A 26,488-nucleotide genomic window follows, 5' to 3' on the forward strand; every position below is an offset into this window, starting at 1 on the left:
AGCGTGACCCGGAACGTTCTCGGGAACGAACCCCGAGCGCGAGCCACGCTCGGGGTATCCTTGATCCTGCCACGAGCGTACAGTAGGAGGCGAGGGAGAGAAAACGTGACTCTCGGCGAGAAGGACGGAGGAGACGAGGCGGTCGTTCGTGAAAGAAAAAGAGATCGGAGGAAAAGTATTGTGCGAACATGGTCGTTCCTATTGGTTGACGGCCATCGGCCGACTCGCCAGACCCGGCGTCGCCTGTGGTATATGCCGGGGTTACGTCACACATCGTGTTCCCCGATAAGTGCCACGCGCTCGTATCGTGTGTGTACATACACATGTATATATATGGTGGCGTGTGTATGCGAGCAAACACGTGTGTCCGTGTACGCCTGCCGTTGTTGCGTCCGGGACTGTCAGAGCGCGCGTGTATGGATATCTACGAATGGTGTATCGAGCGCGCACACATGAGCGCGAATATCGCACGGAACGGTGTGAGCGCGAGTAACCTTGAACGGTGACTGCGCGTCCACAACGATGTGCGGTCGTGCAAATTGCGATTGATCGGCATTTCGGATTGATTTACGTCACGCGTGACGATACGCACGCGCACGTGCGCGAGTATTTCGCTGCGCGCGTACGCACCACGCACACTCGCCGATTAACGGCCGCTTATGGCCGCACGCATTCGCACGAATTTCAGAGGCGATCTTGCTCCGAACGCCGGTTTCTTATCTTATTTGTTATTCATATCGGGTACAGTGCCGCTCATAAGTTCGTAAATGCGATCTCTCCGGAGAGGATGACTCCCGCGTTACATCGCGGTTCCGGCTGTGTAGAAAAAGAATCCGCTATCTTTGCGAGCGCTGACGTCACCGCGCGCAAAGTGTTGTCGACTTGCGCGAAAAGTAAGTCGGATCCGCTCTCTCTCCGCTCGCACTCTCGCTGACTCGCCGTCGTTCGTCTCGCATCGTTTGTTTACGACAGCATCGGATACTAACTTACGATTTATGAACGAGGCTTGCGCCAAGTGGATCATGTGCGATAAAAGCGCACGCTTGCGGGCGAACGTCGGCGAACGGGTCGGTGAATTTCCAGAAATTTAGCCGCGCGAGGGGCCGCCGCCGTTTTTCCCCGAGAGGTGCGGACGATAACATCGCGTCCAACGGGTGCCGAAGGGTTTTCTCATCAAAAGCCCGGGAGTTCGACGAGCAAGGCGCGACGGAAATTTCTAAAATTATCAGAGCGTAGAAGATCGCGCGCTCTTTCGTGGAAAATCGGCTCTCGATGTGCCCGCGAAAAATCTCGCACACGTGCCAGAGCGCGACCGCGCGGCGGACGCTCCGCGGAGGGGAGCGAGCGTGAGAGAATGATCGAAAACAAGCCGTGACGGGTGACTTTAATGCCGTCGTAAGTATCGCGCGGTGAAATAAGCTCGCGGGATTGTTTGCAAAACAGCGATAGCGCATTACTTTACACAAACATCTTAAAGGCTACAAGTTCAAACAAGTAAGTCATTGTGTGCACGCGGCCCTGCGTGACGGACGATTACGTCAGCCCCGTCGCGTACGACCGATAAAAACGCACTCGTTGGTGGAAATATTCATAATAACGCGAAGAATTTCCGTAACGATGCATATGACGACGATCTGTTGTTGCGGTCAGGTTTCTCAACCGGCGGCTGCTTTGTGCGAAACGAATGGCGTGAAATATAGCAAGAGAATTGAAAGAGGGAAAATTCGCGGATTTATACAATTACGTCTGAAATTCACTTAGCCGTCGATTTTTAATTCCGCTTTTGTATACAAAAACAGTTTTCGAGAGACTCCAAAAGACACATTATATTAAAAATATTTTATGTTCGAAATATGTCGATTGTCTCGCATGAATATTGACTTTTAACACATGAATCTGCCTTTTCAGCCACTACAAAATTGTTTCGTTTTCGTAAAATTTTTTTAGAAATACCCCGGGAGAAAATGTTTAATTAAAATATATATAATTTACACAATATAATATAATACATATCATAATGTAACATAATATATATTTTACATAATATAATATGATACATAATATAACATAATACATGATATATAATATAAAAATTTACTTCAATTATATTTATATAACAGCATTTTTTTAGATGTAGGACATAAAATAATATATGATTATATGTAGGCATATAGAGACAAGATTCATACGTACATTTTTTCCTAGGATACTAAATATTAGAAAGTCTATAAAATCATAGAAAGATAATGAGAAAGGAGAAAGATAGCGTGATAATAAATATGTCAAGGGGTTATTCGGCATATATCCGATCGCAAGTAGGACAAGAGATATCTGTGTGCGAAATATATGGAATACCGAACTCTCTCTCTCTCTCTCTCTAGTTAAGAAATAAGCTATCAAATGGGCCGAGGCTTATGTTGTTCGTTACTGTAACTATTCGCAATTTGACACGGTCTGTTACGCACAACTCGTGCGATTAAACACTGCGATCTATCAGCTCTATCATCCAGTTAGTAAATTCGAATCGGAATCTCTGCTCTCGAAGTACCTTCGGGCGGGGCGTGCATACAGGTTTCGCCCTGGCGAAGTCGTGCCACCTCGTTGGCAATGTCGATCGTACACCCGCGCGAGCCGGTTTTATGTAACGTTTCGTTCACGCGATAAACAAGGTGTCGAACATCTCCCCGGCAATTATTCATGCCGCCCGCGTCCGCAGATAATACCACAGCATCGCGTTGAATCTTTTTATCGCCGATGAGCATGCATGATACGACATCTCCTGCGTTTTTTGTTATATTCTCCGCAATCTCGGAAAGGAAAGAAAAACACCGGACCAACCACGGTAGTTTTCAGTCATCATAATTTCCTAATTTTGCAATTTATTTTTTCTTCGCTGTTTCCAATTCTCTTTGATATTAATGAGCGTCGGGGAAAAACAACGGTGAATGATTGGTTGAAATATTAAATCCGTCCAGGTCGAAAGCACAGGTCTCGAATCGCGGCGTCCGCATTTCCCCGTCTGCATATTTCAAGTCCCGGTTGTGCGCGGCGAAGAGCGCATACACATCCCGAAACATCTCCTCGCTGTTACGCGAGAGGATTGGCTTTACGTAACCCCAGTCATGCAACTCGTTGCATCGACTCGCGGAGAGATGCCGGGATCGCGTGTGCGATTCGCTCTGGCCGTGCTTTTATCGCTTTATTAGTTGGTTCTTTATTGCACCGGCGACCCCGTTGACACGTCTCCGTCTATGATAGCGACGCAGACACAGCACCGCCGCAGATAAAGGCTCTCTATCGTGCAGCAGCTGCTGAACTCCTGAGGTCTCAACGGCAGCCTTATATCGTTATCCGCTCTAGCTCTTCTAAATATCTCAAGTAAACATCGAAGAGACGAACGATACACTGTATCTTAGGTCAGTACCTAATATACATTCGTTTCTTATACGGAACGTTCACGCCCGGACGTGTCTTTCCGTTTTCGCGCCGTGAAACGCGACGGATATTTTCGGAACGTGACGAGACCCGATGAGGAGAAGAGTTTTTACGAGCGGCACGTGCTCTACGTATTCGATCGAGTCCTGGAGCAAGAAGAATCCGGAAGAGACCGGCGATTTTCGACAGGTGCTAATGAGAAATCCTCACGTGAGATTCGAAGTCCCTCGCAGCCCACGAACGACATTCGCACGTTGTTGCAACGTCCGTGTAACCTTGACACTGGTTACGGTGGTTACAGCGGACTTTACGTAATCACGAGCGACGTCGACGGACCAGCAGCCACATGCTAATGCGACGCACGCCTAATGTGGCTGTGCACCGCGTGGCCACTTGCTCCGCGATCGCGTGTGTCACCGCGCGTGGATGTGGATGTGACGTGTGTGCCGGAGAGCCGCGGCGAGAAATCGTGATGTATGGAAGAAGCGAGAAAACGACGCGACTGCGCCGAGCGATCGAGAGATTTACTCGTGATCGATGCGATCTCGTTGAACCTTGACCGACGAGTGATTATGTCGTGGTCACGGATCGGAAACCGGTGTAATTGCGGCGAGTCCAGATTTCGATCCTGTATCGCCGATGCGCAAAAACGATCTCCGATCGTCGACTTTGATTTATAACAGATCCCGATTTAACTGGCTCGAGTCTATTTCCCGCAGATGTTCAGCCGTGGCGAGTATTGCCGTCTCCGAGTTTTATATTTAGTTTCCTCAACGAGGAAACGTGCGAGTGTATTCTCCGCCAATTTTTGCCGGGCTTCGGATATGTAATAGAGCAGTTACATGTAACAGGTATACACAGAAAAATACACACTGCATTCAAGCTGTTTCATAACTTGTTTCATAAGTGTGTAGTTTCATAAGTTTCAACTTGTTTCATAAGTATTTCGTGAGCTTATGTGTTCGTTAGTACATCATAAGTTCATCATAAGCATAAAATTTGTTGATAATCTATTCTGAATCCAGTAAGTTTAGTACTTTGGTCGAGAATATTAAATGAAAATTAGAATTAAAACTTGAACTTCTGTTAAGTTATATTTCAATGAACTAAATTTAACTTTTCTTCGATAAAACTTATAATATTTTTGGAAAGAGGACAAATTCTTCTTCTGAGCAATTGATAATGAACTTTTCTAATAGTTGTGATAAGTATACTTCAATAATATTATAAAGAAAAAGTACTTTGTTCAAGATAACCATTATTTAAAAGAAAAAAACTAAGCTGAATTGCTTTTCTTCTTCTTCTACAATAATATTTTTCTCTGTATTTGTTTATATATATATTTATTACTTCAGCTTACAATGCCAGGAAGGGACTTGGTTTACATTTGCTCTAAAATTTATCCATCCATACCATTCCATCCACCCATAACCTCCATATGCTTTCTACTTATATTCTATCCAGACTGTAATGAAATAACACTATAATAAAATATATTAAACCACAAATCAAAAAACAACGAAAGTCGCATTATAACACAGCCCGCCTTTGTATTACAAAAGCTGCGCTTGTTTAACACATACAATTGCCTTAGATTGCTATCTGTTTAACAAAACTTACAATTCCTTCTCCGCAAACAGCTTAACTCACTATCCTATTCTTGAACTGCACCCGCTTCTACATATTTTACATCCGTTCCTTCTATTTGATTCTATTTTCTAATATAATATAATACATTACGTTCCCTATTATCTACTCATTATCTCTTGTCTTTTTTTATATTTACGTTTTATTTACTACCTTATTTATTCCTACTTTTACCCTTTTCTTTTCCTTTATCCTTTTTCTCCTTGGAACTCTTCCTTTTTTCCTTCCCCTTCCACAACTTTTTTTATTACCTCTCTTTTTTCCTCATCTAACACATCACTCCAGATTATATCTAATCTTTCCTTTTCATTTTTTTCTAAATTCTTGAACCAACCTCTCGCCATCCCACATTCTGCTGTGTAATGTCCCATTTTGTCTTATCCTATTTCGCAAAATCTACATCTTTTATCCTCCTCCCCCATCCAGTACTTATTGCTTTCTTCCATATTTCCACATCTTATTCTTATCAAAGCTTTCACCGCATCTCCTACTCTTACATCCTCCAAATTTTTAATTCTCAAATATTTAGGCTTTTCTATTCCCTCTGCCATTTTTTTATATTTCCTGTTATATTTCGCCTCCCATATCTTGCTTTCTTCTATTTGTCTTTGAATATCTTTTCCTCTTTCCAAAATCTTATCTTCTGTTTATATCTCTATCTCTCCATTTTTCTATAGCCTTTAAACCTCAACCTTTCCTATTATAGTATTTTTCTTTTTCTCTACTATATAGCTCTTTCTCCCTTTTAGCTTCGCAAAACCTATTCTTACAATCTAAATTATATGTAATTCTTAGACACTCTCCCAAACAACACACGTCACCTAACCAAGTCCTCTGTATTTGTTTATATATGCCTCCTCACACATTCAGGGATTGAAACGATCCTTCGAGGGAAATTCTTCGAACCTCGTCAGAGAGAGAGAGAGAGAGAGAGAAAGAGAGAGAAAGAGAGAGAGAGGAAGAGAGAGAAAAGTATATATGAAAAATATATATATCTGACAAATGTTTTACTTTATACTTTTTATAATTATGTATTTAGATTCTTTTGTCTTCTTCTGCATACTCTCTCAACTCCGATATGAAATTTCCAGAAGTTTGCACAAATACAAAAGTATAAAATACATTAAATACCATAAAACAATCATTTAAAACATTTCTCGTATCTCTCACGGTTCCGAAGATATTCGCTTCCACGATCAATTTGATCGAATTTCCTCCGAGGGATTGCCCGAATCCCTAAGCGTGCACAAGAAAATAGATGTTTTATATTTAACCAGCCCCTACAAGAGATATCTAAAGCCCACGGAAATTGGTCGAGGTATATTTCCATATGTTTCTTTGCAAGTTCCATTTTTACAGATCTCTTTCCCGTCCTCTCTACAGATCTCTTTCTTTATTTCTTCGCTGAAACACGAAGGTTAACATCGATAAGATCGCGTCGCAGCGTGAGCGATCGAAGATCGATAGCGCTTTTTTCCACCTGCGCCGTTCACGTGAGAACCACGACGATTGCAGTCGGCCGCTCACTCGTTTATCACGCTACTAACGACTCGCGCGCGCGCGCGCGCGTTGTCGGCTATTACGTAAGCGGTTACCTCGTTAAGTTTCCTGCGTTTTCGCATACCGGAACATCCGGTGAGTCCGCAGCATCCATCTTCGTGTCTCTTCGGGGAAGACAGAAGCGAGAGCCGCAATCCCGGCCACTCGCCGCGGATTTCCGCGTGCGCGGCTATTTATTTGCTATTCCGTCGATAATTACACCGGCCGTCGGGATCGCCGGCGTACCTGGCATTTCCCGGTAATAACAGCCGCGCGCGCTTTTGTATGCGCGAGAGCGCCTTTATTTGCGCGGACGACGGACGAGCTCCGATTTAATGGAGCTCGCGTGGAACTTAATTGCGACCGTGATGATCCTCCGCGGCGACGGCAGCGCGGACTAACCGTGCCATTTGCTCCAATAAAGAGAGAGACTACGACGCGATGAAAATATTATAACGCCAAGGTCGCGTATTACTCGGCTCGCCCGCGACGGCACCCTCTCCGCGACGCTTCCTCCGTGTCCTTCGCCGTTTTATCGCGGGGAATGTAAAAATTTCACCGTCTCCCCCGGAGCCTCCGTACTCCGACGAACGACCGAACAGAGCGTTACGCAATACACGGCTGAGTGACGTTTACCGCGAGCCGCGGAGAGAGCTCAGCGCAGCTTTGATACCGCACAAAACGGGCTCGTTACCGCGCGGATCATTACGGCGCGCATTAATTCGGAAAATCGCGGATAATTGCAAATCAACGCGTGACAGTCTTCCCGCGGCGCGAAATCCGGATAAAATTTCTCCCCGTTGCGTAACCCCGGCGGCACGCATATGTACGCACAACGCTACTTGCACGGTGGCAGTAGTAGGCCGCGTCTTCCTCCGCACGTCATTGCTCCAGGGTTAAACGCTCGGAGAGGAAGTGACAGTGATTTAATCGCTTTCGGTTTTTGCGTCGGGATAACGGTCGCGCTCGCCGTTGAGTCACGACCGTTGCAGCGCGACTTCATCGATCGCCCCCTCGCTAGGAGATCGGCTCCTGGTGTAGCCGATCCTCCCCGAGAGCGAGCGACCGGCCTCGACGGCACCTGTCCTCCGCGTGAAATATATTAAGGTCGTCCTCTCGCGCTTGCACGTGCCGCTGAGAGCCGGTCGGCGAGATAAAAAGGCATTCCTCAAACTGAAATACTCGCACGTACGTCCGCGCGCGTAATTGTCTGTCCGAGCGCTAATCGACGTCAAAGACGCTCCGAACGAATCGCGCGGGCAATTGAAGCGAAGGCTGCGTGTCCGCGACACTCAGGTCGTCGCAGGATTACGGACGCTCGACCAAGTTGATTTGACGAGGGCGAAACGGCCGGCGTTTTCCCTGGAAAAATCGGCCGTTCCGACGATCAGGCCGGTGCCGCGCCGCTCCTCCCTGACCTAATCTATTCCACGTGAAAGCCGCCTCAACAATATTCTTTTCCCCGACTTTCACTGCTTGACATTTCTGTGGCGCCGATCGCTTTCCAGCCTTTCGATTTCCACGCGCGATGCGCAGCATCCGGCGTGGTTTCCCGCGGATCGATCGCGCGCGAGCGGCGTCGTATCTCCTCTTCGACGCTGGCACGATCAAAGCCGTCACCGACACCATCAACCCCCGGAGCGACGCGAGAGGGACGAAGATGGATGAAGAAGAGAGAGAGAGAGAGAGGAAGGGAGAAAAGGAGGAGAGCGAAAAGGAAACGCGGCCGAGCACGGCGGGTGTAGGGAGGTGAGAAGCGGAGAGCGAGATGACGCGCTGCGAACAACTACGCTCGGCCGAACAAAGAAGGCGACTATTTTGGTCCGCTGTTTCATGGAAGTGACCCAGCACCCAGCGTACGCTCGTCGATCCCTTCGTATGTAGGTCGCAAGCTGCCGTTCTCGCGCGCGCACCGTTGCGTGTTGTTGCGCTCTCGCGCGAGCCTCGTTCCAAATTTAGTGACGCTCTCGTCCGCGTGCGCACGAGAAGGAGGGAGGGAGAAAGAGAGCCTTCCACCCCGTTGCGACGGGGGGTTTTGGCACTCTCTCGAAAGGTTTCAAGGACAGCGGCAGGACACGTCGCCTGTTGTGACGAGTGGTCTTAATTAACGGGAATCCGCCGAAAGAGCGGGCGGCGAACACCACGTGTCGATCCTGAAATCCACTGCAAATCCGCAGGGAGACTCGTAGTTACTTGGGTATTCGGATAGTTGATCCGCGCTGTCGGACCTTTAAGGCTCCCTTTCGTTAGTTTCATTACTTACCGATGTGGGCCTACTTTTCACCAAAAAGCAGAACTCCCACTTTAATATATAAACTCACAATATATTTTTATGTTAGCACAAATAAAACTTTATTCTTCGCCATTAACAGTTTATGTGTCTCTAACAACCGTTGTTTATTTAATCGTCTCTTCTTTTTTTTATCGCATGGCCCTCTCGTAAGCAAGCGGCTAAATTGGCCGGTAACCTAGGACGCCTGTATTGGCAACGGAACAGTATTGATAATGAGACCTACACCGAGAACAATATTTTTCTATACTTTTGTTTAACCGTCTAAATAATCAATGTTAAGAGCGCCCGCACGCGCGAAATCAAAACAACTATATACATATAATATCAGAAACACGAAGGACTTATTTACTTTTTATTTTTCTTAATTAATGCTTTATTTATATATTAGTTGTGAGCTAGCAGAAGTACAAACATAACAAAGTGGTAGGTAAATATTTAAATATTTGTATATGTACATATATACCGCGGATATTATAAGTTGTAAATATCCTATAGCTATATTTTCAAGAAAAAATGATCAGTAATTCTGACATTTTTGTATAACGTGTCTCTATATTAGTTCTTAATACCACAGTATTAGTTCTTAATATCACAGTAGTTTTCTATTAAACTTCTAAGTGTGGTTTAGAAGGGACTAAAAATGAAAGGTTAAAATGGGACGTACATGTCTCAAAAGAAACGTATATAAAAAGTATTATTTTTAATTGCAAACATCTCATCTTTCGAATTAGCAATCGTTTTTAACTTTACAAGCGTGTAGACACAGTATTTTCATCAATATGCAGCTAAAAGTTAAAAGGCTTTCTAAGAAAATGGTTATACAGATCGATAATATTTATCGAGCAGATATCTTAACATCGCATATATTACAAAAGAATCACCGTTGAATCACCGGTAAACAATAACAATAAAAAGATAGTTTCGATAATAAAAAAAAGAAAAGGAAAAGAAGGATGTTCACAATCTTGTTTTAAACGTTTTTCTCACGTTTTTCTTTGTCCTCTTTTTCTATCCGCCTTTGGTCATCCATCTCACACGGAGAAAACATTGTGGTAAAATTTATCACAAAACTTTGTAATGCTGGATCATACCGGAATCATGACTGAAATTATAATGTGTAATCCTTAATGATGCATACACATGATACACATCGCTAAAGATTACACATCATAAATTCAGTTGAAATAATTCCGGTGTGGTCCAGCATTACAAAATTTTGCGATAATTTTTACTACAATATTTATTGTCCCCGCGTAGATAGTTCTCGCCGACGAGCCTCTTTTTTTCTTCGATGGTCACAGTAGGACTGGTTTTAGACCGCGGGTTGTTCTATTCTGCGAGCCGAGAAATCCAGGCAACGCGGATCGAACATCGACGCTGGGACTAAGAAGGTGGGGAGGTAATCGAACTCGAAACTGGGTCGCGACCGTTCGATCAGCACTGGCGACAGCCAACCTCGATGCGCCGGTCAGGGTTTTTCGGTGTTTTTCACCGCTGCTCGTGAGGTTCTCTAAAATTCATAGCGCGATTTTTTACGCGCTCGTGCACGTTCGCCGCCTCTCGTCTAACAACGAGCGACAGCTCTCTCAACTCTAACCCTTTTATTCCGCGACGGGCGCTTTGAAGTGCCGCGACGATAATGAGCGAGGCACACATAGAAAACCAGCTGATAACTGTAGCTAAATAATACTCGCGCGTGTGCAAATAGGACGCGTATAGCGTATATTCTATTTGTGCCCGCGCGAGTATTGACTCACGCCACGGTGATACTTTTGTAAAATAAAGCAACGATTCCGAGAAATGAATTCAATAGTCCACAAAGGGACTGTACGCGAATTGTGGCCGACGACTCGAGCCCCAGTTTTCTGTATGCTAGTTCTCGCTAGTTTTCGCAGTCGATGCCAAGCCGTGAAAATGAGTCCGAACGAATGAATCATCATAAATTTATCAAAATTGTGACCCTACGTGAAATTTTTAATTCTACAACACAGTAGGAGCTAAGATAGCAAAATAGATTCAATTTCAATTCTAATAATATAATCCTTACTTTTTGACCCTAATAATGAATCTGAAATTTCCGTTTTCGCTGTTTTAGCATCGAAATAGGTTATTGAAGGTAGCATTAAAATTCAATCTATAGAATTGAAGGTTAGTTAGAAAGAGAAGTTAAAAAGTATCAATATCGTCAAAGTAGGTTTGTATTAGTCTATAGGCCGTCTAAATAGGCGCAAACAATCCTTAAGAGCGTTGGAGAGCATTAAAATTTCGACTCGGGATTTTTTAAAGAAGAATCCACGGTCATTTTCAACAATTAATAATTCAAAATCTTGCGTTTTGTTTGCAAAATAGTAGAGGATTTTTTTGTTCACTTCAATCCATTCTAAACCATCAAGTTTGTCTGTTGGCCTGGGACACCCTGTATGACGATCTTAAAGCTCACCTTGAACTATGTTATACTAGACAAAAAGATTTCCAATCAGTCTACTAACAGCAGAATAAACCAAGCTGATTATCTTGTGTGGTTCACTCTGTACACCCCATATCTAAAAAATGCTATTATACGAATATAATTGAAGTAAATGCCCATATTTATGGCTGTCCACGATATAAGCACTTCATTAAATCAAGCCATTTCTTCCGTTTTGCATTCAATAGTATTTTCTTTCATGTGGAAACGTATACATTCGAAACATTCGTCTTACTTTACCATTGTTACACGACACCGCTGACCAAGCGGAGAACTCGATTTTCCTCATTTCCCGCGGCTTTCGGAAGATCTACTTTCGCGGACAAATATCTGCACCCACAAGTTGGAAAAGATACCGGGCGGAAGATGGCGCGCGACGCGTTAATTGTCTTCCATGTCTCATTAAAAATATCCTCGAGACGCGCGCGCATGTCCGGGTATACGGTTTGCGTAGTCGCGGCCGCAGCTGGCCCCGTATGCTAATTAATCTTCCGAGGTTAGAGCAGCTCGCGCGCTAACGGTGCCGAAGCGCAGACGGCGCGGCGCGCTAGCTGCTGGATTATGACTCTGGCGTATTGAGAGAGAGAGAGAGAGAGATGAAGAATTCCCACGAAATGCGACAAATGGCGTGTAGGGGTTGGCGTGCATCTAAATCACTCTTGTGGGCCCCCGACACGCAGAAACGACGATCGGCCGCCGTCGCATGCGGATGTAGAACCCGTTCTCGCTAAATACGCCGGCAATTACAATTGACCGACATCCTGCCCATCCGCTATCGGAGGATCAAAGTGCCGCGCGCTCGCTCGCTTCCGTATTATTCGCGGAATCGCGGGCGCGATACGAATTTGCGTGTCGCCGTTATCACCGTAACGTTTATAGCGCGACGTCGGTCGGCAGGACGCCTACGCGCCGCAGTGTCATCGTTTGCCGAAGCGTTTGTTCGAGCGGCCCCGGTAAGTTTCTTTTCACGCGACGTTTCGTGCGTAAACACGCGAAGACGACGCAATGAAGATAGTTTCTCCACCGAGCAGGTGTCGGGCCTGTCACCTGGAGGAGGCGTTGCTTCGTAAAATCGCACGGTGCGGATGATATATGCTCTTTGTTTCTATGCTCATATTTAATTATACAGGGAGTCCCAGACCAACAACAAGGACGAACTTCGTGAAGGTGTAAAACGGATTGAGGTGAACAAAAAGTCCTTCACCATTCTGCAAACAACACGCAAAATTTCGAGTTATTAATTAGTAAGAATGGCTTCTTTAATTAATAACTTGAAAATTTGCGCGCCATTTGCAAAATAACAGGATATTTTTGTCTTTCAAACTTAATCTACAAATATATGACAGTTGTTGTACCTTTAGCATTTTGCAAATAACATGTAAGTTTTTGACACGTAAGTTTTATTAATTCAAGAATAATCATGGCCATTTTCAATAATTAATAATTCCAAATTTTGCGTTTTGCTTGCAAAATAGTAGAGGACCTTTTCGTCCACCTTAATCCGTTCTACGCCCTCGTGAAGTTTGTCTCTGTTGGTCTGCGACATTCTGTATATATTCTATATCTAAAAAAATGCTATTATACGAATATAATTGAAGTAAATGTTCATGTTTATGACTGCCCACGATGTAAATAGTTAATTAAATCAAACCATTTCTTCCGTTTTTTATGCAACAGTATTTTTATACTTCATGTGGATATATATAATTATATATAATTTTGTACGTGGCTACATAGATAAAATTCACATATAAATCACATATAATTATATATAATTTTATATGATTATAAACATTTTTCCCTGGGCAGTCTCACCTGTGACGCGAGCTTATATGCAAATATGAAAACGAGTCAGACTCGTTAGAATTTCTGCGGATGGGGAACGGGAAGATTTAACAAAAAGTATTTCGAACATTTAAATATTTCCAATATTTGAAAATATTTTATATATTTCATAAAGTATTTCAGCTTGAATATTTATTGGAAGTTATATTAAAAGCCGTGGCGTTCGCATATTAAATAAAAGAAAAAAGCTCTGATCGCGCGCATATAAAGAGCTATACATATTGATGCGCATATATTAATAGGAAAATAAATGCAGTCTCAGTGGGTCAAATGACGCGATACCGTTGCGATATTGGCGCGATATCGACGTGTTATCCTTGCGACGCGAACGCACTGGCTCGCGAATGTCTCTCAGTGCTTCAACTCGCGAACAAATTCGCGCACTATTTACTAGAAGAGGAAGAACTCGACGAACGGATAGTCAGCCGAGCCGGTGAAACACGTCCTTTCGATCCCCCGCGGTTGTCCACAAAATTTAGGTCGAGCCGTGCCCGCCAGCGAAATTCCGTAGGCTTCCTTCGAGGAGCCTTCCATCGGCGACGCCTCCGCGAAAGGACCTGCTCTCTTCGACGCCGGCTTTTTCGTCGCCCACTCGGCGGCCTGCCGGGCAATTCGCGAAACAGCGTTTCGGCACGTATAAATGTCGCAGTCCTGTCGCTCCTCATGGCGACGAGAGAAAGCGATTGTCTTCAAGATATGCGTGTAACACTTTCGGCAGGAACCGCGCGCGACATCTTCGCGTCTGAAAGAGCACATTCGACGCGCCTTGCAAGGATCTGGACGCTTTATATCGCGCCGGACAGTTTGCGGCTGCGTTTCGGCGGGTAGTTACGGGTCTCCTCGCGCTAGAGAGAGAAAGCGGTTGTCTTTTGAGGTTCACTGGTACGTAAGTGACACTCTCGGGTGGCAGGCACCGCGTGTCTGTGGTCCCTACGACTACGAACTGGAGATCGAGATTGAATTGAAATTTGCCCAATCGAAGCAAAGTTCAGTAAACTTGAGTTTAGCGAAGTTTAGTTAGCTTCGTTCCGATTGTCCAAATTTCAATTCAGTCTCAATCTCCAATGCGTAGTCTGATGGGGCCGTATGCGCGGAAAAAACAATTTCGTCGGTGTAATTGAATTTTTCGTTGCCCGGGGACCAGACGAAAATTCGGTTGTAGGAACAAAAAGATTTCTGCAGGAAGTTTCGGTTCAATCGTTTTCAGCTGTCTCAACCGAGTTTTAACGGAGATGGATGTTCATATGAATGTTCGCGGTAACAAGGGTACTGCTTCTTGTCACCGAATTTTCATCCGGTCCCCATTCTGTTGCAAGAACCGAGTTCCTTTTTTTCTGTATAGACAGACGGTTTGTAGCGGCCGACCGAAACTACCTTTTTCAGTTTCACCCGAAAATGAATATTCGTCTCTTTACCATTTTCGATTGAAAACTGTGAGACCGAAATTGAAATTTTAGCGGTAGTTTTACAAAAGCTAAAAGGAAAGATGAAAGTTGTCAATTTCATGACGAAAACATACGTCTATTATATACATATATAATACTTTGTTAAATTTTATTAAACATAACGTTGAAGATTTTGGTTACTTCAGTAATGGACATAAAAGAACAAAAATAAAAAGTAAAAGTTATAAAATAAGTCTTATTTGATTTTCTGACTAGACAGTGTTTCATTAATCGCTACCAGTACTGAAATTTAGGGTTCATATTACGTATGTTATAGATTTTGATACGATAGCGATTAATCGAACGCTGTTGAGTCAGGTCGAATTAGTAAAGTGAATACGCTACTTATAAATATAAAGAATAGACTTTGCGGACACATTTCCGGACACACTTTCGACTACATTTGCACTTTAGTTATATCGAAAAGTATTAATAATCATAATGAAACGATACTTTTTGGAAACTTACGATTATATATTTTTATACGAGAAACACGCCTTGCGATGCAGAAAGGAGAGTTTCTGTGATCCATGACAATCGTCGTGTCAGCTTTGACGACGCGTCGCGACTTGATCGGTTACGTCACTCTTCTTCTTTACGTCGAGACTCTTTCTCAATCTCGGCTGAAATCGAAACCCTCATTTTCGATCGAAAATAGCTGTAACCCGAACCGAAGTCGACAATTTCGGTCGAACGCCAGTTCGGTTCGTAAGATAATGACTCGCCATTAAACTATTACTTCCAAGACGCTGGGAACTTTGTTCTTTTCATTCGGCACACGTCGAATAACGCGAATGCGAATAACGAATGTTGCAACGGACGGCTCTGCCCCCGGTGACATTACCAGGTTCCACGGATCGCTTGTTACGTATTCAAATTATTTCCGCGGAATCAGTTATCGTCGGCGGAACTGAAAGTATAGAGCCCGCGAGCTCGCGCTACGTGCGCTCGCTCGCGGTAGCTCCCCCACGTTCGTTCCGTTCACCGGGCTATCGACGAGATATCGCGCGCGCGCGCGCGCGGGGGGCGCTTCGCCCTGAGCATCGATCACCGTTTGTTGAGCACGAGCTGACTCAAGGTATATCCTGACGTCATCTGTGTGTGACGCCGGCAGGAAATAAAGCCCCGACCGTCGGGCATAATTCAGTAAAAACTACCGGCCTGCCGGCCGAACGAATCGCGAATTGTCATCAGGCCGCGCGTACGGGAGAGCGAGATTAATAAATTAGATCGTCGCTCGCTCCGTATATACACTCGCTCGATAATCTCCGTGTCCCGCGATCGAACAATCTTGCATAATCGACGATACGAGCTGAATCCAGAACAACGACGACGACGAGGTCTTTTCTCCCCGCGGTATTTAATAAGCGCCTTCGCTCCGCGAGCGATAAATACACCGGGAGGCAATAACTGCGTAATGACGACTGGCATCATCGACGATGATTGCCGGCTCCGCGCCGAGTTACTAATTCCGCGCGATTGTATTAAAAAGAGGATCGCTGAGGCAATTCGCGCTCTTTTAACGATGTTTCCCTACGCAATTAGACGCGGCAGCGGCGCAAAAAAGCAACATCAGGTGTCTTTCCTGACCGAAGACGGAACCCGATATTGTCGCGACGCGATGTTCGGCGAAGTCAGCGGATCATGTCTCTCTCTCTCTCTCTATCCCTCGCTTGTCGCGGGCAAAGAGGCGACGATATTAGGAGCGCGCACCGTGCCTAAACTCGCGAAAGTGCCGCGCAGGCTCGCGTATATAATTTCGCCGCGGCGACTGGTTGTCGATCAAGCGCTTTCGTAAGAAACACCTGCGAGTCATTATCCCTCGCCTACCTTTCCCCCGGCTGCCGGCCGATTCGATTTGCCCGCGCAAAAAAGGCCGCGCGCGCTCGCCGCTCTAAGCGATGAATGGACGAGCGGGCTGCACGCGAGGAATTCACTTTTCGGGGAGGATCCGTCGAACGGCGATCACGGGTGGATTTTTCGATCCGATCGCTCACACTCGTGTTTTCGGAGGCCCGGAGAGAGAAGGAGAAGAGCGGCTTTCTCTCCGCCTCCTCTCTTCATCGCTGGCATTGCGCGTCGGGTCGCGAGAGAGCAGCGCCGCGGCGTTTTCGTCCATCGACGGACGCGTGGCTCTTCAGACACACCACCTTCCAAGGCCGTCGCGAATTCCCCGCAAAAATGGACGAGATTTACGCGACGCGACACACGTGGCGTTGTAGAAACATATAAAGTGGTTATGGCGGCTTAACAGATCTCGCGCTGCGAATAAATCTGCATATCTTGCGCGCGGTCCGTGCTCGCGCGATTTGATGATGCACGAGAGCGCCATCGACGGTTTTAATATTCAGCACCCTGACCAATATCCCGGATTTCACGGTGGCGAACGGTCTCATCCGAGCGCCGATGATCTACGCGCGCCACGTGTTTGCGCCTACGTTTTGCGGTAAACTCGCTAAGGCCTGGAAATAGCAGCGGAAACGGGCCTCTTGCAGTTTATACCAGATATTTTAACGCCTCGACATCGTCGACACATCGTACATCCATAAATAGATCTTGTATTTCCCCGAGCCGTTCATTCGCGCGAGCGGCGAATTGCGCGTTTACGGCGGCCGGCGAAGAAGAAGCTTGCGAGAGGAAAGGAAGGTGAAAAGCGTTCGCACTTTTCCGTGAAAATCTCACAAAGCGATTGAAATTTTCATCATCGCCGATCGACGATTAATTGCTTCTCTTCCCACAGCGATCGTATCTCTTCATCCCCCCTCAGAGAGCGAGTTGTCAAGACTGCGTTTTATTTGAACAAAGACACGATTGCCTTCGTGATTTCTTGTAAAATCTCCCGGCGCAAGCGGGCGACATTGTTTACGGGATTAAAGATAAAAGGGAAAAAAGATGAAAAATAAGAGAGGGAAAAAGGATCGAGCTTTCGCGATCTCGACGGAGGCTCTTTGCGAAAGCAGATATCCGCATGATACTTTAACGTTCCACCTTTCATCGGCGTCTTTGTGTTGTTTCAGTGGTTTATTGCGACTATACCGCCTCGGGAAGGTCACTACAGTTCCTCGAGGACTACATCGCGAAGGAGGTACTGCCATGTTTGGGCGACACTCGAGCCTCCACGTCCATCTGCAGTCTGCAATCCTCTCTTTTTAGGTAAGCGACAATTTGGCTTAATGGATCCGACAGTCCACGTCCTTCGGCGGGACAAATGTGCTTTTCGACTCGCGTTCGGAAGTCAGTCGCACCGCGAGTCATTGTTAAATTCCGTGTTGTAATGAGTACAGGACTGTGGAGGGAATGCAATTAGGATTCCGTGATTGACGAATTTCCGACGGCCGAAGGAGGTTTCGTTTCACCGTTGCGACGGAATTTTATTTCATCCACCTCGAGCCGTGGATCGATTCGTACGTCATTTCGACGTCATAATTTATTTCGCAACTGGGACACCTAGCGTGACACCATCTGAAACATTTGTCGGACGCATCCCGAGCCGATATTTTGGTTCTACATTAATCCAACAAATTTTATCGAATTTGAAATATCAATGGAAAATCTCGAGATATAACACTATACAAAAGCTATTGTCCTATCTTGATGTCACAAATAGTTACTTAATCGTTTCTTCCTTGTTAAATTAAAAAAAAAAAGAAAGATTCATTACAGAATTATTTAATATATATATATATTTGATTATCTCAATATATTCTATTTACATTTAATCCTCATCCTAATTTTAATCATATATTAATTATTTTACAAAAAAATATACAGAATTATTTTAACTTACGTACTAAACTGCAAATATAGAATATGTGAGATAAGTAAATATTATATAATAAATTATAATAAAGATTAACAGATAAATGGATAAAAGTAATACATTTTCTTCTCATTTTCTCATTATTTTTTCTTTCTATTTTCTGACGTTGGAAAATGAGATTTAAAGCTCTTAAGAGAGTCGATAAGAAACCGCAACAGTTGTACCTGTCCAATAATACTATTTATTAATCGAGATTAAGATTGTGATATTTCGTACAATCATAAAGCTAAACAGAAATAAAAAGAAAGTATTGATAAATGTAAACAGGATCGTTTTTGTCGTTTAAGAAGCATTATTGAATGGAAATTAGCATTCGCGATATTTATATTAGATTCTAAGGCCTGTAAATTTATTTACACTCTTTTATTGAGAGCATAATTAATTACAAATTCATATTCATGGCCTGTTATTCGGCTACTTGGTTCAATATTTCTCATGTGAAATAAGTACAGTTACAAATTGATGAATAATCTAAAGTTCGTTAAGCTATAGTTATTCGTCAAGAGATAACGGACTATGAATGCCGACCTAAATATCGATTCTTCTTATTCTCGATAAATATTCCTCGACAAATGTCCGTTATGTAGGAAACTTCTTGCATAATAAATGATTTGACATACCTGGGAAATATATGACGTGTACCGCTGTTCACATTTCGATATCTCATGTCCTTCCCAATCTAACATTCTCCCAGCTGCTCAGCTATAGCAATGGCTCTGCCACTGACACTGAAACTTACGCTTGCGTATATACGACAATATAGTTGAAGAAAAAATATCCGTTAATAATTGCGATGTTGACGAAAGCCCGAATAAATATCTTAAGAGTTGACGCGGGAATGTTAACTAACGCGCCGTTGCACTCCATGTCGCGGTATGTGCGTGGTTAGTTGGCAATAATGATTCTATTACGGAAAGTACGCAAGGCACGACAATACCAAACATTGGAAAAAAAGAAGCACACGTCCTCACCCGTCGGTCACCCCCAACCGGTTGTCGTCCGCTATTCAACGGCCGAAAGATCGCAACAATCAAAATAACCTTCAAATTATTCCGGAATTTCAAGATAGTTAAATTTTTTTTCCATGCGCATATATACTGTCACTGGCCATATTATTAGACGCACTTTGATTTTTTGATAAAATACAGGTTAAGAGAAGAGAAGCTGCTAATTTTATGTTTACTCGATTAGAATAAATTTCGGTGCCAAACAGCGTTTTTATTTCTACAACCTTCTGAGATGTCAAATCACCTGTTTTACCCATAATTTTTGTAAATAATTTTAATGTTTATCGCAGAAAAATTTATTTTTCTCTTAATAAGCAAGGAATTTGAAATTTCAAGTCACAAATAAACGAAAATAAAACTAAATTTCAATTGACATACATTCAAAACACGTCTGTTCCCATTATTATCAATAATGCAACTAGCGCGGCTTCATACTTGTTCAAGGTCATTGTGACAGTCGATTGAAATGACGTCATAAAAAATACCTTTTATAGAATAATGGTTCCTTAACATAATTCGCTCGATAGATGAGCCTTATTATAAAGCTCGGGATCCTCGGGAGTCAATGAAACGTAAGAAATTAAGGTGCGTCTAATAATAATGGACAGGGATTGTATTTTTCCGAATCGCGTACAAAGTTTCCCATAGAAGTGTTGAAGTGTCTCGTCAGCTGTGGAAATATTTAATCACGTCGCTTGTTGCTCGCGTTATTTCGAACGGGACTCGTCATACCTCCGCGCAATTAAGTCGGTTTATCGTCCGCCGCAGTTTCTAAACCGGCCGTTCCTCCCGTATCGCGGCGCGATTCGGCCGAGTTGCACGGCGTTCTCGCGCGTCGTTTTGCATCCGCGATATCAAGCTTCTGGGAAGAGAGAAAGAGAGAGAGATACATCGCGCCTGGAAACTTTCTCAAACGCGACATAAATTCAATCCGTCGCGTCGTGTTTGTTCGTTGGGGGGGGGGGGGGGGGAAGAAGCGGGAGAAAAAACGCGGCCGTTGCGTCGACGACGCCCAGTGCCCAGCGTTTATTCGTTATCGTCGTCGTTATCGTCGTCGCCGACGAGGACGACTACGACGACTACGATGACTTTCAACACACTGCGCCCTCTTCGAGGAAATATAGATCAGTCGCCTTTGAATCTCGCTCGGCCGCGTGAAACGGTCTCGTCTCGACTCTCCCGTTTACTGGCGCTGATGTCCCAGATCAATATCCACCCCCCCAGAGAGAGAAAGAGAGAGAGAAAGAGAGAGAGAGCCCGCGGGGCTTACCCCGTGGCCGACGAGGAGGCGGATAATGATGACGGTACACAGTGCAGGATCCATCACGCGACAAACGACACATTCGGAGACACGTTTGCACAATATACAATAAATTGCTACGACCCACAATTTCGCTCCCTCCCGCATGATTGCGTTATTTATCTCAAATGACGCGTAACGACGTCACTTTTAAAGCGAATGTGTATATATTATACACTATTCCGAGAGAAATAAAGAGGTAGAGAGAAATTGCAGTTTATTGGCATCCTGGGTCGCAGTCCTCTCTCAAGCGTATGACAAGAAAATACATACATAATCCTACAAATGAAATAGAATAATATAAGAAAAATATGTAACTAAAAATAAAAATATAATACAAAAAACACATATACGTATAATATAATATATAAAAATAATATAACAAACTATATTATAATATAATAAACAATAAGATATAAATAATATGATAATAGTGACAATCAAAATCACGAGATAAGAAATATATATATGTAGAGAGCGAGAGAAGAGAGAGGGGAAGGGGGTCGTGTTGTTTTCGCGATTCGTTACATAGGTGTATCACACGCGTAACACGACGCTAATAAAATCCACTACTGCGTCGCCTCGGACGACCAGCTAATGAAAAAATATCGATTCGACCCCGGTGTTCTCCGCTGAAGCGGAGTCCGTCCGACACTTTAAGAAGATTGATTTTCCGAATCGGCGCGTCTCACGCTACGGCGTCCGCGAGAAATCGGAGTTGCCGGTCGGTTGAATTTCGTTTATGGCCGTGCGCCGGCGCGATCGATCGTTCGAACTGTGTGCAAACCGCGAGGTGTGCTCCGCTCCTCAACCTGTGTCCCCTGTCTCACGTCACGAGCTAAATCCATATTGACTCTGCATCAATCGTGCGAACACGAACTCACGGTGTGTCCGCCTCCCCGCCGTTCATCAATAACCGCGGCGTATTCGGGAGCGCTTTATGCACAGCCATGTTATCGCGAATCAGCAATCGCATTACGCCCTGTCCAAAGTGGAATTAACCGCGTAGAAAGTTCCTTGGGATCTAATATTGGGACGCAGGCTGATTTCCCAAAATAATTATCGATCCTATTGGGTACCGGAAAAAAGTTCATGCGGTTTCCTTCTCAGCGATGAATAGAGGTAGGATTTCAGTCAGTAATTCGCACGTGTAATGCGTGAAATTGATGACAACAGAAAGTTACATTAATGTCGTTGGTATACATGGTGTGCAGCTTTCAATTGTTTCAACATTCCGTTGTTTATGTGAGGTTAAAGATGGAAGTTAAAGATGACTTAAGCGGTTTAACACGTTCATTGCCAAGCTGAAAATTGGAATTTCGTATTTTTTTTATTTCTTTATTTAGTTTTTATTGTACTCAAAATAAGTTAATATATTATTTATATGCTTTTATTGTTATGTACATAGGATTTATGTACTCTAAATATCTATTACATGATAACGCGTGATCGGCCGTTTGGTGAGAACTCGCATCACGCGATATCGCGTGATTGGCAATGAACGTGTTAAGGAAGGTTGTGATTCGCCAGAGGATGAGCCGTGTTCGACACGTTCATCTGTTATCGAAGATGATGAACTGCGCGGATATGTGCGCTCAAACCCACAAAAAAGGTGTGGAAAAGGGCACCATCAAAGTCAATGGTGACTACTTCGTCAAATAAAACTATTTTTTTTTTAAATTCTGAATATTTCAATTTTGACTTAAGAATTCGCACGAACTTTTTCTGGTACCTAATAATTGGGAAATCTACGCAGCTTCTAGTTAGAAGAGTATATAATGTTTCGAATATACGATTTTTAATTATGGGGAATATAAACAGATCCTATTTGGTCATCTCCAACGTTTTCTCAAACATTTTTCTGATTTCCATTTTGCATTACGATTAAATGGAATATAAGAAACATTTTAAGTATTCTAATAGAAATTGTACCTGTCCAGTCACGCGGTGGTAAATTCGTATCTAACGTCGCTACCGGCTAGTAATGTTCACTTCTCTTAGTGGATAGATAAAGATGAGATAATGGCTAGATAAATAAGTAAGCTGACGGTTAAACAAAAGGAATTATAGTTACGAGATGAAAAATTATAACTAGTTGCTAGACATTAATGTAACGCTCACTTATGCTGTTTTAAGATTTTTATGGAATAACATATCCTCCATTTTGAGGTGCTACCGCATTTTTAAATATTAGTGGCGGGTATATAATAGCAACATTATATATTTTAGAATAGATAATACCATCTACTTTATCATATTTGATATGTAATGACTAAACAACAGCTATATTACAAAACCAATTTCACATTTTAATGAATAATTAAATTAGCCAGTAATAGACTGTTAATGCGCTTGAAAATTTAATCTAGTCTGTACCAGCTAGCTATTAGCTCTCAACTCGAGTTGGCTAGATATGTTTCTACTTGAGTGTTTACACTTTACAAGTATACACACACATGCTACGCATGCGCTATTAAGCATAATAACATTAAAAATATAACCTCATTTATTAACCTCTTTTTGATACTCGATCAAACTGTCACTTGACTCTACCTTAGTAGCAATTAATGCAATTTTTCTAAAAATCCATCCAGTTATTGTCTAATTAGCATTAATGCATTCCCATTAATTGTAACAATACCGTGAGGAAAATGGATAAGAACTTGATAGAGTTTTATTCAAAGTTACTTGTAGAAAAAAATTGCCCATTTCATAAGCAGCAGGCTTGCTTATTAATTAATTGAATGGTTTTTATTTATTTATTGTTCTGTTTTTGTTCAGCAAATGAGAGAATTCAGATTTTGCTTATCTTTTGTGCGCACACTGAGAAAACATAAGGCTTATTTCATAAAAATAAACGTTTATTTATATACGGCAAAATAAAATTTTATTCTTAGCAGATAAACCAATTAACAAAAAAATTTAGGTATATTTCGTAAAAATATATTTTCCATCATCACAGACAAATTTTTTTTCTATCCAATAAATATTTAAAAAAAAATGTCACAAAAGACATTTATTTTGCAAAATTTCAATTTCTTTCTCCTAGTGCAATAACTGCGGGAAAAGCATTAGATTTTGATTGAGATCCGAAAAAGTTTTATTCCTCAATTACTAGATAGAAGTTAATAAAATGTTCAGTAACTGTTAAAAATATGCACGAAATTTTTATCTGGATAATCGATGATAGTCACAGGCAAGCTGCAGTGCACACAGTTAATCAGCAGAAAAGAGGTTTCATGCCATGTTCAAATAAGAATATTTGATTTCCAATTGATATCGTAGTGGGACAATCTACTTTGAGACAACTTTGGATAATCGGAATCTATACTGCATTGAAAGAGGGATTTGGTAACAAATATTCGATGAATATTTATTGACCAAATACTGTATTACTGCAACGAAATAATTTAGTTCCGTATATCGTATATTTGGTCGGCAAATATTCGGAAAATTTTAGTACTCACTACCAAATCCTTTTCTCAGTGTGGGAAAGTCTGGGAAAACGTCTACGCCGCGTGCTTGACGCGTGAACGCTCGCTTCGCATCGCGCAGAGGCGGTGGTTCGCGCTGATGAACCCACCACCTCTACTACCGAATTTTCGCTGGAAGAGGCGAAGTCGGACCATGCGTTCACGTTTCGCCGTTCGTGTTGCAGGCACGAAGCCAGAGACATCGTCAGACACGCGGTCGGAGCCGGCGAGCAGGATGCGGTGTTGTTCGCAGGTCAAGGCACCGCCGCTGCCCTTCGCACACTTTTACGACATCTCGATCTCTCGAAATCCACCGTGGTCTTTGTGGGCCCGTTCGAGCATCACGCCAACCTGAGGCCTTGGCGCGAGCTCGATGTCAAGGTAAGACAGCCGGCAGATAAATTCACGTGGAAAAGCCCGAGTCGGGCCGATTCGAGTGGCCAGATAAGAACGGGCCCGAGCAGTAAAACTGCGCGCCGGCCGAAGTGCATCGTTAAAACGGCCGGTCGCGTGAGATCGAATAGCACGCAATAAACGCGATGTAGCTCCGCGAGCTTTTGGCAGCGCGCCACGTTGCGGTCGGGCGTTCCCACCTTTTTATCGCGCCGCTTCTGTTATCTAACGCTACCTCGCGAAAAGCTATTCGAAATCGCCGTTCATAGCCCGCGAGTGATCCCGCGTGCGCTGATTTCGGCAGACTTTTCCTCTCGAAATCTCCCGAGTTTTATCAAAATGGAATTTGCAAACTTTTGTCAACTTCGCGAGAAGGCGGGGAGCATTGCGCTCGGATCGTGAATACACTTTAGATCGGGCTTCCCAAGGTTTTCGTTCGGCTCTCATGTAAATTCGGAGTTGTAAATGCACAATTGGAACGCTCGACATTAGCTAATTAACGACATCGATGTGCAAATATATGCGCGCGTATTAACCGATTTGCATAACGCTGACCGCGCGCTGCCTGACTTCAGCTTCGGTGAGGCCGTAACATATTTCGCGACAGCCCTGGGACGTTCGGTGTAAATATTTCCAAGGCGCGCGCAATGCGATTCTCAAAAAGCCTTCGATTCAATCGAGATACTTCGGGTCGTTTACTACCGGCTGAAGCTACGTCCGGGCGGTCGCGTGCAAGCGGTCACTTGACGGAGCAATTAAACTGCCTTGCAGATAGTGCGAGTTTCCGAGACCCGGGAGGGCTTCTTAGATCTGAACGATCTCGAACGGGGCCTCGCCAGAATGCGGAGCGAGGGCGTTGCGCAAATGATCGGATGCTTCAGCGCCGCCAGTTGCATAACGGGGGTTTTGGCAGATGACGTCGCGACGACCCTCCTGTTGCACCAATACGGCGCGCTCAGCGTGTGGGATTACACCACCGCAGGTAACGATCGTGAACGGACGCGCGATAAAGGAGAAACCGAGCCGATACGATTAGCCGTCTGAGCCGCGGCGAGAAGACACGCCGGCTAATTAATTTCAGCGGACGCGCAAAAAGCAAGACGCACCTCCGGTCCGATTTTAACGCTGCGAGCGTTAATCGCGCCGCGCGCTAATTACGCTCATTGCCGCGGATATAACGTGACACTCGTAAATCACGCGTGTATCCTTCTTAACAAGGATGCACGCCTCTTGTAACGAGGACAAATTAAATATCATCGCGTCGTTGACGTCGCGCCTTCTTTATGTAAGCACGCTCGCGTTACGTAACGGATGATAACGCGCGACGGTGGTCTCTTCATCCTCTTCCTCTCCTTTTCGGAGAGAGACTCGTGTCATCCGTGGCCGATTGATTTCCAGCGCCGTACGCGCAGATCGACATGAATCCTCACCTGCCCGGCGTCGGCGAGACCGCGGTGCACAAGGACGCGATCATCTTCGCCGGCCACAAGTTCATCGGCGGCGTCCAGTCGCCGGGTATACTCGTGACGAAGCGGTGGCTCCTGCGGGACGACGTCGAGGCCGAGGACATGCGGGACTCCCACCGTTACCATCGGGATCCCGAGCTGCGGGAGGAGAGCGGCACCGGCGGCGTCGTCGAGAGCATCCGATGCGGGCTGGCGGTGCAGCTGAAGGAGAACGTCACGCCGAGAGCGATCGTCGCGCGGCAGGATAAGATATCCAGGTGAACGATCCGTGGTGTCAGCCGTTTCCCGATTGCTCGCGCGACCGCTCGCTCGCGGATTACGCAAGACGTCGCCGATTTTTCATCCCCCCCCCCCCCCC

At 44.3% G+C, this 26,488-nt stretch overlaps 1 protein-coding gene across 1 annotated transcript in view; it reads left to right on the forward strand.

The window, feature by feature from the left end:
• LOC106744578 overlaps nucleotides 1-26,488 on the forward strand; it is a 68,295-nt gene that overhangs the window by 30,668 nt on the left and 11,139 nt on the right. The window contains exons 2-5 of the mRNA XM_014619480.1: nucleotides 17,689-17,824; nucleotides 24,457-24,652; nucleotides 25,436-25,646; nucleotides 26,063-26,387. Of these exons, the coding sequence (XP_014474966.1) occupies nucleotides 17,689-17,824; nucleotides 24,457-24,652; nucleotides 25,436-25,646; nucleotides 26,063-26,387 (868 nt within the window). The remainder of the gene's footprint in view (nucleotides 1-17,688; nucleotides 17,825-24,456; nucleotides 24,653-25,435; nucleotides 25,647-26,062; nucleotides 26,388-26,488) is intronic.

The sequence above is a fragment of the Dinoponera quadriceps genome, unplaced genomic scaffold (assembly GCF_001313825.1).
Source record: "Dinoponera quadriceps isolate SergipeBrazil2010 unplaced genomic scaffold, ASM131382v1 scaffold1169, whole genome shotgun sequence".
Lineage (NCBI taxonomy): Eukaryota > Metazoa > Arthropoda > Insecta > Hymenoptera > Formicidae > Dinoponera > Dinoponera quadriceps.